General features: G+C 34.4%; 1 protein-coding gene and 1 long non-coding RNA gene across 3 annotated transcripts; both read left to right on the top strand.

Moving 5' to 3' along the window:
• The first annotated feature begins 7,743 nt into the window (after positions 1 to 7,743).
• LOC131621004 (uncharacterized) lies at positions 7,744 to 11,059 on the top strand. Of its 2 annotated transcripts, XR_009289415.1 has the most exons (4): positions 7,744 to 8,415; positions 8,803 to 8,960; positions 9,586 to 9,630; positions 10,029 to 11,059. It is a non-coding gene; the product is annotated as an uncharacterized LOC131621004 (long non-coding RNA). The 2 variants fall into 2 exon arrangements; XR_009289414.1 differs by lacking the exon at positions 10,029 to 11,059 and having other exon boundaries at positions 7,757 to 8,415; positions 9,586 to 9,938.
• A 129-nt stretch (positions 11,060 to 11,188) lies between these two features.
• LOC131621003 (uncharacterized) lies at positions 11,189 to 12,902 on the top strand. Its single transcript, XM_058892203.1, has 2 exons — positions 11,189 to 11,909; positions 11,998 to 12,902. Exons 1-2 carry the CDS (start codon positions 11,862 to 11,864, stop codon positions 12,460 to 12,462), a joined length of 513 nt encoding a protein of 170 aa, XP_058748186.1. The 5' UTR covers positions 11,189 to 11,861; the 3' UTR covers positions 12,463 to 12,902.

Below are 12,902 nucleotides of genomic sequence, written 5' to 3' on the forward strand. Positions count from 1 at the left end.
ATAGATTTAATAATCATTTTTTCAAGATCGGGTTTTTCTTAAACACATCATCATTTTGTTGTTGCTCAGAAATAACGGGACTGAGACTGAAAATAGAACGTGGCAAAAAAATTCTGGGAGGGTATTTTGTTAGAAATGTCAGGCGTCGACATTTCTGTCCCACCCCTTCACATTAAATTTAACTTACCCTTGTCTTGTGCTGAATAATGAATAAAATCGTTAAGAATAATATTCTTATCCTTCTCAGCATCCGCTTTAAATTCTTTTGGAACATACCGTATATGAGGGCTATCGTTAACAACAAGTTTCAGATTATCCTTCTCAGCATCCGCTTTAATTTTTTTTTGGAACATACCGTATATGTCTGTTATATCGAGAACCACTATACTTAACACCAAGTTTCAGATTATCCTCGCAAGAGGGGCAAAAGAGATTTGCTTTCTTGCATAAATTGGGGGTTTTCAAAGTCATGTCTGGTAACAAATTTGCAACCATAAAAAGGAGGAAGTTGAGATTTGTTGAATCTTTCCTTTAGATAACAGATTGTTGGTTTATTTGAAGTGAGGGTTGTAAACAAGGTAGGTGGTTCATTTGAAGGGATGGTTGTAAACAAGGTGGAGAAAACGAACATCAAACTGAGAATCAGAAAAAACCTTGACTTATTGGAAATTTTTTTGGGCAGGGATGGTTGGTTTTTTGGTAGTGTTATTCTCATTTATAGTGTTAGCTTGAAGTTCATAATAAGCCACAAACACTTGAAAAATATTCAAATTATTTCAATAAAAAAACTTGTAAAACCATCAATAACAATGTAAAAGCTAATTTCAAAACAGAGCAAATAAGATTCATATACATAAATAATAATTATAAATGTTTTAATATAAATAAATGTTAATATAAATAAATGTAAGGATCGTATCACGATCGTGTTCCGATGTTATACTAATAGAAACACTATTGGGGATGTTTTAACTTTTAATACTAGTTTACTGTGTTTAATGTCTTTGGGTAAGATCGGCAGCCGACCATATTTAAGATAAAACTAGATTAGTTTTTAACCGAGCGAAAAGGGCGAAAGCAGTTCTTTTGATTAACTAGGGATTTTTCACACGTTTTTAGAAAACGATATTGAAACTATTTTCGGACGCATTAATGGGTTTGAAATCTGATTCTTGGTCAAAAGTCAAGAATCTCTTTAAGTTAAAGCTTCCAAGTTAAAATCACTTTTCTACTAAGACAAGTAGTTGATTTTTTAAAAACAGGTTCACTACTTTAACGCAATGCGCACTGTTCATATGTGACAAATGAATGAGTAGACTTAAAGAGTAAGCTCGGTTCTTAGTACGCGAAAGCAACAAGTTCCCGTTAAATCGCTCCTTTCTTTAAGTAGAAAATATTGCCCCAAAAGTAGTTCTATACATGTATAACTGGAACATTGTCTGATCTACGTGATTTACATTTGATCCCGTTGTTTTTATCTTCTATTTACTTTATCCCTTTAATTTCCTTGCACTGCACTCATTTCACAATATTAATTTACCTTAGATAAACATCTTAACAATAGAGTTGATACATTGACGATTGGTCTCTGTGGTTCGACAATCTTTTATATTACTTCGATAGCCTGTGCAATTGCAGGCATATTTTGGACTCTATAAACTGACTGATCACGTTTATGTCTTAATAATCAAACACATAAATTATAGAGTCCATTTTTGGGTTTTTTGAAAACAAAGCATATTCAGTCAAAGGATTCCTTTTTTTCTATTTCAAGTTGTAAAAAAAATGCATGTATTCATCTCCACCAAACCACTCATGTTTTTTTGTTTAATGTTTGCAAAACACGCGCGCGCGCACGCGCACACACACACACACACACACATATATATATATATATATATATATATATATATATATATATATATATATATATATATATATATATATATATATATATATATATATATATATATATAATGATTATTTTATATATTAGGTTTTATTTAAAATGTTAAATAATAAGATTGAATAATAATGGTAGGTTTTAAAATATTTAAATGTTAATACTTTAAAATTGTTAAAGTATTTAAACGTTAATTGTTTATAAAATAGGTTTTAAAATGTTAATAGTTTTGGTTAAAAAAATGTTAATAGTTTAAATATTAATAATTGAAAGATTAAATAGTAATCTATGAGTGAACCATGTAAAGTAGTCATCAGTTGTTTGTCAATTATGTGAGAACCATGTCGGAGATGCATAGATGATGACCAACTTTGAGTGAACCCTGAAATATAGTCAATAGAAGATGGTCAGTTATATGTGAACTATGATGGTCAACTATGACTGAACTATGGAAAATAGTCATCATGTTAGTCAACTATGTGTGACCCATGTAAGATAGTCAACATGATGGTAAACAATGTGTGAACTATGATGGTTAACTATGAGTAAACATAGTCATCAGAAGTTTATCAACTATGTGGGAACCATGTCAGAGATGCATAGATGATGATCAACTATGTGTGAATCCTGAAAGATAGTCAATAGAAGATGGTCAACTATGAGTGAACCATGGAAGATAGTCATCAGATGTTGGTCAACTATGTGTGAACTATGTCAGAGATGCATAGATGATGGTCAACTATGTGTGATTCATGGAAGATAGACAACTGACGATGGCAAACTATGTGTGAACTATGATGGTAAACTAAGAGTGAATCATGGAAAATAGTCATAAGATGTTGGTATACTATGTGTGAACCGTGGAAGAGATTCAACAAATGATGGTCAACTATGTGTGCCCATCATTTGTTGAATCTTTTATGGTGAACTATATTTTATGGTTCACACATAGTTGACCATCATCTATTGACTATCTTTCGTGGTCTATTATCTTTGATGGTTCACGCATAGTTTACCATCATCTATTTAATCTTTGACATAATTCACACATAGTTGACCATATTTTATTAACTATCTTCCATGGTTCACACATAGTTGACCATCATCTATGCATCTCTGATATAGTTTTTCACACATTGTTAACCATCATATGTTGACTATCTTTCATAGTTTATACATAGTTGACCATCATCTGTTGAATCTCTGACATGGTTCACTCATAGTTGACCATCATCTATGCATCTCTAACATATTTCACACATAGTTGACTATCATCTATGATTCTCTGACATACTTCACATATAGTTAACCATCATCTATTGACTATCTAGTATCTTCGATGATTCACACATGGTTCCCTCTTATATATTTATTATTATTATTATTATTTTCCTTTATAGTATTTAAAAAATGGCCAACTATCTGTGACCATCATCTGTTGAATCTTCTCCACAGTTCATACATAGTTGATCATAATACAATTTTAAACAATATTATGTCATTTTAATTAAAATGTAATTATATATTTTAACTTCTTTCTAAAATTTAATATAAATGAATTTTCTTACAATTATAAGTTATGGTACTACTAGTGTAACTTTTATAAGAAACATAAATTAATATAACATAAAATATAAAATATCTACCATCTTAACAAAAACTAAAAAATATATATTAAATTAGAAAACGTTATTTTTACACGTTTTGTGACACTTACACCATATATAAAACAATTTTACTTCTTTTATTATGTATAATAATTAAACTTTTCATTTTTCTTACACAAATAATGCAAAATCATATTGTATATGGGATGGTGTAACGTATGATGTATCAAAATAATGCAAAATCATGTATGTTTTTTTGTTGTCAAAATAGCAACCCTCATTAAATTAGGAAATTTCTTTACCCACCTTCCTACTTTCTTGGTCACCTCTGGTGAATTTACCAAAATACCCCCTATTTCGGAAATGCATTTCCGAAATGCAAGAAAATGGTGTTTTCGGAAATGCATCTCCGAAAACGCCTTTTTTTTTTCAAAATTTGTCTTATTTCGAAAATATATTTCCGAAAACAGCATTTCGGAAGTGCATTTCCGAAATACTGCGTGTTTTGCAGAATAAGCAAAACAACCCCCCTCCCCCATTCATTTTACCCTAAATCTTCTTCCAAACTTCCTCTCTTCAAATTTTCTGCAAAAGCAAGTGTGTGAACTAGTCAGAGATTGCCAAAGGCGACCCAATCTCAACCTAAATCATCTCAATCTCTAGTAGTGGTAAGTTTATAAATTTTTTTCAATTTTTAGATCCATTAATCATATCTCTATTAGGGTGTTTAGAATTTGCGAAAATTATATTGGGGTAGGTTGATACTGCTATTTAGGTTGTTTAGATTGATTAAAATTAGTTTTGAAGATGGATTTTGGGGTCTTCGCAGGGGTGTTTCGGAAGTTCATTTTCGAAAACACCTTCATTCCCAGTTTCGGAAATGAACTTCCGAAGTGGTCCAGAATTGAATTTTTTTTTAGTTTTTTCTATTGTCTCGCATTCTTTTTTATTTCAATTGTTTTTAGGAACATGGCAGGCAACCAAACACGCATTAGACAGGGTAGAGAGACCCAGACTGCATCGGCTAGACGCGAGCAGGCGGCGCAGCTGGCGTCGACGCAGGGACGGGGGCAGGGACGGGGACGTGTACGAGTTCCCGTGCAGATGAACGAGGGTACCTCTGCATCTGGAACGAGGAGTCGTCTAGCTCAGGTATCTTCTTCCCGCCAACGAGAGGAGGAGGAGGCAGTTACATACCACGAGGCGGAGGAGGTACCAGATGTTGACTCTCCACACGGGGAGGAGGAGGAGCAGGAGGAAGGCTACCCAGGAGGGCCCAGTGACACTACCTTGCTGATTACCTACCACGAGCACGCCGCTCTGCGTATCTGGGAGGAGAGGTATTTTTTATAATTTGCCCGACTTTATTATTTAACCGTTTTTAATTTAGCCGTTTATTCAACATTTTCTTAACGGTCTAATTAACATACTTTTTTATTTGTTTTTGTTGTAACAGGAGAGAGAGACTTTGAAAATGGTGAACCACTCCCGGAAGGTTTTCAGTCTCTTTAAACCGAATGCTGAGTGGTTTAACGACGCGGTGAGAGCTTCAGGGCTTAATGGGCTGTGCATGACGGGGTATACCACCATTAGCCACGGCATGCAAGGTGCCTTTTTGGAGAGGTGGCATAGGGAGACATCTTCTTTCCACTTACCGGTTGGGGAGATGACGATCACCTTGCACGATGTGCAGTGTCTTCTCCACTTGTCGATTAGGGTGTGCTGTTGGACCACTCCCGGATCCAGAGGATCGAAGCCAGTGAGTGGATGGCACTCTATTTGGGTATGGAGCCCGAAGTTGCTGACTTTGAGTGCCAGACGACAAATGGGCCTCATATCCGGTTCACCACACTGAAAGCTTATTTCGAGCACCACCTGGTGGCGGCGGCCGAATCCGAGGAGGCGGATGACGCCCTATTTACACAGTATCACCGTGGCTGCGCTCTTCGGTGCTGGTACATGTTTGTGGTAGGCGCTGCACTCTTTGTGGACAAGAGTGCAAGGTACGTCGACGTGACCTACCTCCGTTATTTCATGGACTTGACTACCGTTCACCAGTGGAACTGGGGGTCAGCTGTTCTGGCATACCTATACCAGAAGCTGAATGAGGCTTCCAACTGGAGGACCAGGCAGTTGACCGGATCCTGCACACTACTTACGGTACGTTTCATTTTAATTGTTTCACATTTATTTATGTTTCGTATTTATTTTTAATACATTATCGTGTTTGTGTTTCAGAGCTGGATCATCTCCTACTTCCCCCGCATCCACGGCTTCCGCATTGATTCTGCGTACTAGGACGCCATGGCCAGGGCCGTCCAATATGTTCTCCAGAGGGGGAACAATGCTGTGGGACCATACCGTGGGTACCTCGACCGCACGATGCACGATGACATTTGTTGGAGGCCATTCAGCGACTACACTGATGTTGTCCCATTTGACAGCATCTCGTTATATTCTGGCTGGTTGGCATGCGGGACCAACACCATGGTGCGGTATCTCCCTGAGCGGTGCATGCGGCAGTTTGGATTTGTGCAGATGATACCCAAGTCACCTTTTGAGGCTGCTCCCGACACAGTGACCCGAGTGCACCTCACTGGCATATTTGAGGATTGAGAGCGTTATGTGGTCCCGGAGGAGTATCGTCGCATTCGGGTCACCCAGGACTGACACAATGTGGAGGGGTATGTCACATGGTTCTATCATGTGTCACATCCTCTGATGAGACCCGACGCTCCCGGCGCTCCTAGGCCAGCACACAAGGAGATCCTGAAGAACCAGCAGGCCGAGGATGACCACGCCATTGATCTTCTGCCGATCTGCCTACGGATAGAGATGCTTGGGCGGGACGCGTTGGATCGAGGTATCGTTGATCATGGCGGTCCAGAGACAATCGATGTGATGGAGAGGATCGTCACTGATGCGGGCCGTGCGGCGGCATACAGGCGGCAGAGGAGGTCCCATGGAGAGAGGGTTAGGCATACCCAGTAGGGGTCCGGGTTTATTTTTTTTGTATTCGTATTATATATTTCGCACACTATGACTCGGTCTGTATATATTATTTGAATTTTATTTATTATATTAGTATTTTACGTTGATATGTCGTTTGTTTTGTTCGGCTTTTCTTTTTTGTTTTGTATATATTATACGTTTTGTATATCTTTCGTATGGGACTATTAGAAAAAACATAAAAAAATAGACTTCTGCATAATTCAGAAATGCACTTCCGAATTACACTAAAATCTGAAAAAAGGTATTTTCGAAAGTGAATCTCCGGAAACACCCCCCATTTGGTATTTTCGGAGATACATTTCCGAAGTTTGGGAAAATTTAAAAAAAAAACTTCAGAAATGCATTTCCGAAGCAGGGGTAAACTGGGGTTTTCGCTAAGGTAACCCCATAGGGAGGTGGGTAAAGAAATTTTCTTAAATTATCGTACACTTATAATATTACATAAATAACAAGAAAAATAAATGATTGAGTTGAGTTGAAGTGAAAAGAAACAAGACAAGAAAGAAAGAAAAAAAAAAGAAAAAGAAAAGAAAACAACCCTTGGTAGGTTCAAAGATGTAAATGTTGGGAAAGTCTTAGCTTGGATGAGAGAAAAAGCAGACATGGATTAGGTTGTCTGAGTGACTATAAAAGCAAAAGCAGACGCAGTACTAATAATTTAATGGTGTTTGTGTTCCCAACCCCAAATTGCACTGAAATGAAACCTGACCTATTAGGAAAAAAAATTGAACCGGATCTGCTTGAAACACAAAATTATAAAACAAACACACCAATTACAATACAACAGTGTTCTATCTTTCTTATGCTGTTTTTTTATCTTATATTTTATATTTTAAATATACATGTTTTGTTTTGTTTTTTTACAAAAAATATACATGTTTTGTTTGTTATGGTTTATTGTGTTGCAGATCTGATAGTAATCCTATCACAGAAATACTCAAACAAGTGAAAAAAGAAAATCAACTTTTTCAAATTTCACATAAAGAGAAAAAAACTCAAAAAAGTGAAAAAAGAAAATCAGCTTTTTCAAATTTCAAATATCAAATATCAAACAGAAAAATAGATATGAAATTGATAAGCTAGAAAAAGCTAGCTGCTACTCCTCAATCACTCAAAACAGCAAAAATAAAATGCAATAAACTTTAAAGATCTTGTAAGAAATTTTTTATTTTTATTCTTATTAATTATTTGCATTTCAAATGTGGCTTATTATCATATTGAGACTAACATTATAAATGTGAATAGCACTACCCCATAACCAACCATCCCTACCCAAAAAAAATTCAAAAATTTTAAGGTTTTTCAGATTCTCAGTTGCATGTTCGTTTTCTCCACCTTGTTTACAACCATCACTTTAAATGAACTAGCTACCTTGTTTACAACCATCACTTTAAATAAACCAACAATGTTATCTAAAGAAAGGGTTCAACAAATCTCAACTTTCTTCTTTGTTTATGGTTGCAAAGTTGTTACTAGACATCACTTTGAAATCCCCAACTTATGCAAGAAAACAAATCTCTTTTGCCCCTCTTGCGAGAATGATCTGAAACTTGGTGTTTTAAATATAATGATTCTCGATATAACATACATATACGTATGTTCCAAAAGAATTTAAAGCTTTGTGCTGAATAATGAACAAAGTCACAAGAACAAATTCTTATCCTTCTCAGCATCAGATTTAAATTCTTTTGGAACATACAGTATATGAGAGCTATCATTAACACCAAGTTTCAGATCATCCTTCCATTGGCTTTAAATTCTTTTGGTCTATGATGTATGTATGTCATCATGTAAATCATCTCGAATCACTTCCATGGAACTCTTCTCTCCCTCAACGCGATGAACATGACAACTCTTTTTCACTCTTCACTGGCTCCAATGAACTAAAAGGAGGTTTGTTTCATTCTTATCTCATAGATTTCATTTTATCATAGACACCATTTCTCTATAATTAGCCTCATATCTTCTTCTTCAAAAGTTATACACACAATAAGCTTTACATATTACTTATTTCTGTTTATATTCTTCCTGCCAAGTGTTTGATGAATATTGAATTGCTTTACTATACTATATACTATGTTTGTAATTGGTTATTTTTGTTCATACGATGGTCATGGCATCAATATCAAATTGTTGTCGTTACCACTGTTTTGCAACTTGCACACTTAGTGTTTGGTAAATTGCCTCAACCAAGTTTCTTTTCCTTTTTCGCTTCTGTTTCTTACGAATTATGGTGCTGAATTATTGTTATTGATTGTTTCACTAACTGAACTTATGAAGGAAAGAAAGAAGTATTGAAGCAAGCTCTTTTATTCCGGAGTAATATCTGCCTTGAGATAATGTCGAGATTTTGAAGCAAGCTCTTTTAAACAACAAAGTGAGTTACAACTTACAAGGTTGGATTCAATTGTGTTTCAAGTCACACCAACTAGAACCAGGTAACATGTCATGATCTTTAAATATGTGACACTGTTGCTATACTCACTACTATTACTAGTTTACTATACTTCCTGAATTTATCAAATTTGTAGAAACTTCCTCAAATTTGTATTTTGTTAGTGACTTTCCTTGTGTTTTCTTTCGTTTTGGTCAGTTTGGTCCGTGAAATTACTCCAAGAAAACTTTGGAATGTTTTTGTAAAGTTAATGCATTTAGAGACCAAGAAAACTTAGGACTATAGTGACAGAGTATTAGAGTAAAAGTGATAGTGCAAAATTGATTTCATATGGTAGTGGAATTTTTAAAAGGAAATGATTGTCATTTGAAACATTTGAAGGAAATGATTTGTTGCTGCTAGCAAGGAAAGTACCTTTAGAACCTATGAATGAAGTGATTTATTAATGTTGGAGTGGTGGGTCTTTAGACTTTTGATCTGCAGTTTGCAATGAAAATAAAACTAATTTTTTAAAATAATTTTTGCTGCTAGCAAGGAAAGTACCTTTAGAACCTATGAATGAAGTGATTTATTAATGTTGGAGTGGTGGGTCTTTAGACTTTTGATCTGCAGTTTGCAATGAAAATAAAACTAATTTTTTAAAATTATTTTATCGTTCGGTTTTACAGGTTAGAGCTGCAGAGCTAAGGAAAATATTGGTGAAACTTGGGCCGGTATGTCATATTGCTTATTTTATAATTGTCGAAAGTCTATTTTTTAAGGTACTCTGTCCTTGAACCAGGTGCTTTCATGATTGACTAATGGTAATTTGTAGAGTCATTGATGTTATTTCATATCAGATATGTCATAAAATGGATTGCTAAATTTTGTGACTGCAGAGTTGAATTTTTTGCTAGTTTGTTGGGGTTCGTCGTGACTCATATCATAGTACTTTTGTTTTAATGAATTTGTTGGGTTTGTCATATGAGTTGTAGCATACTAACACCTAATAGGAGCCAAAATTTCATAAATGAGTTTTGAATTTAAAGTAGCAAGCCAGCTTAAAATATTTTCACTCGCATGTTGAAGAGATAACAAATTGAATCTCACCATATTTCCTTCCCTTTTACAGATAGCAGTGGATAGATAACACAGTAACTTATTTTCAGATAGCAGTGGATAACATTTCTGACAACAACTTGATTCCAAACAACACCTTCAAGTTATTAATGAATTTCTATCTTTAATTTTTTTTGGTCTCGTTATAGTTGTATCTTATTTCTAGCTTGTTGAATAGCTGGGGGGGCATGGATCATTGTTATAGTTGTATCTTATTCCAAATGTGAGAATTTATCATGCTCAAACAATGGATCTCAAATGGAAATTTGTGATAAACAATGGCGTAGCAATATGTCATCTTAACACTACTGCATGGAGTTCACATCAGGTTGCTTTTCAGATGCTTGGTTTTGGACCAGGAAAAATTGAAGTGTGCCACTGGTTTTACGGGAATGATCATGCGTGGACTGTTGCTACATGAAGGTGTTGTTTTGAATCAAGTTATTGTCAGAAATGTTATCCACTGCTATCTGGAAATAAGTTACTGTGTTATCTATCCACTGCTATCTTGTGTTATCTATTAATATTAGTTCTTACTATGTATGTCTGTGTGTGATAAGATTTCAAGTATCAAGTTATGTAATCTCATCTTTATATAATTAACAGTATCTTGTTTAATATTAATTTTTATGAATATGTTTAGATATTTCCCAATAATATATTTAACTATGAAAAAATTAATTTATATCAATACCTAACCTTTGATTTTATCTTTTAAATTTTATATTAAAAAACCATTATTCATCATTAATGACATTGTAAAACTAGGGTGGAGATTCTCTCCCATATAAAGAAAAACCTGGCTAGCCAATGTTAATCCTAATTCCTAACCATTCAACCTAATTTAACTAGTTTTATCATAATTTATAAATAAAACTAAATCAACCATTATGATTCCATTGGAGAAAAAAAACTCGAGAGGATCCTTTAGTCAAATGTTATTAATGAATTTCTATTCACTTCTTTATATAATATATTTTTTAAAATTTAATTTATAACTTTATTTATATTAAAATGTTTATAATCATTTATTCATATATGAATTATGAATATATTATATTTTTTAAATTTTAATTTATTACTTTATTTATATTAAAACAGTTAAAATTATATATATATATATATATATATATATATATATATATATATATAAAAATAAAATTAGAGATTACTAATTAAAAAACAATTTTAATAATTGGATATGTTAGTCTTCTTTCAACGATATTTATAACGAGTATATGGCTATATGCTAGCACAAATTTGTACATCATTTTACGATTAAAATATAATTATCATATAATTAAAAATGAATATATTTATTATGTGGATACTAATTTTCATTTGATAGAACAAGTTCTAGCTTACATCCGAACGGGTTTGTGAAACTATAAATGGGCGCCTTCTCTTGTGCGCTATGCACATATGTCTCTCACGTGAGAGGCCTTTATTTTTTCCCTCTCAAATGAACAAGGGTCGTTAGATTAGGTGCCTACATTATCACTCAGTGCACTATCACACACAATATCACCATCATCCCTTACACATTCTCCTCTCTCCATCTCTCACATCTTCCCTTGTTCTTCTTCATTTTCTGTCACCATTGTACTTCTTCATTTTTTTTTTCTGCAGCTATTATTCTTTTTCATTTTCTTTTTTTGAAATCATTTTCTTCTTTTGTCTTCCCTTCTGATTACTTCTTCATTTCTTCCATTTTCGATCCTCTTCCATTAATGATTTGAGTCGGAAGCAAATTTTTGTGAATAAAAAAGGTAACTCACAACCACTCACGATTAGGGTCTGAAGCAAGTTTTTGTGATTAGTAAAAGTATCATATATTGAGTCGAAGATGGATGGTGGTGACGTTATTGGGCATGAAGTAACACAAGTTAACTCTGTAAGTCAACTTTTCGAACAATCTTATCTTATGGTTGTAACCTTAATTTGTTGTTGATTTACTGATTTAGTTATTTATATTTTTTTAGAAAACTCTCGACGGGACTTTCCACGAGAATGACCGTGTTAACGATGACGGTGAATTGGATTTTATTAGTGATGGATGCTTGGATGTTGTTGAATATAACAACCCAAATGTTGATGAAGATTCTGAGTTTGAAGAAGTTGAATACGATGATGAAGATGCGGATGAAGATGGCGAATTTGACGGGTGTGAATACGATGACGAAGATGGAGATGAAGATGGTGAATTCGATGGTGGTGAGTACGGTAACGAGATCGGTTCTGGTGATGTTAGTGGACACGAATATTGGACTACAAATGCAAACAACGATGGAATTTCTAGGGAAGGATCGGAATGGAGTTCAGACAATTTGAATGAATCCATATTTTCAGATCAAATTCCAAACGAATCATTTGTTATTGACGAGATCGACGACATTGCAAATATGTACATGTTTAACTTGCAAGGTGATCATGTTTCGAAGCTGTAATTTGGAAGTATGGAAATTGCTTACACATGGCACTGTTGGTTTGCAACGATGAACGGTTTTGCGATCCATAAAGGTCAAGTTATTAAAATAAGAATGGAGATGTTATTCAACAAACATTTGTTTGTAACCTTGAAGGATTTAGGCAAGACAGAGTAGAGCATCACAAGTGAGCTCCGGGCACGAAACCCGATGTGGAGCAAAATTTCGGGTTTATATTGATATAATTTCACACTGTTGGTATGTCACAGTTTTTAGCTTTGAGCACAATCATGCAATGTTAAAGGAGAAGCACTGCAAGCTATTGGTAGGTAATAGGAAGCTTAGTAAGTCAAATAATATACAAATTAAGAATTTTGGGAATGCTAGAATCAAAGTAACTCAAATGATTGGTTCATTCGCAAATGCTGTCGGGGGATATGATAAGGTAGCATTTTTTATTT

The sequence above is a fragment of the Vicia villosa genome, linkage group LG7 (assembly GCF_029867415.1).
Source record: "Vicia villosa cultivar HV-30 ecotype Madison, WI linkage group LG7, Vvil1.0, whole genome shotgun sequence".
NCBI classification, from domain to species: domain Eukaryota; kingdom Viridiplantae; phylum Streptophyta; class Magnoliopsida; order Fabales; family Fabaceae; genus Vicia; species Vicia villosa.

Excerpts from the sequence above, each read along its gene's own strand:
- LOC131621003 (XM_058892203.1), top strand. The coding sequence starts at position 11,862 with ATGGATGGTGGTGACGTTATTGGGCATGAAGTAACACAAGTTAACTCT. Across the intron at positions 11,910-11,997 it reads AAGTAACACAAGTTAACTCT|AAAACTCTCGACGGGACTTT; the intron begins GTAAGTCAACTT and ends ATATTTTTTTAG.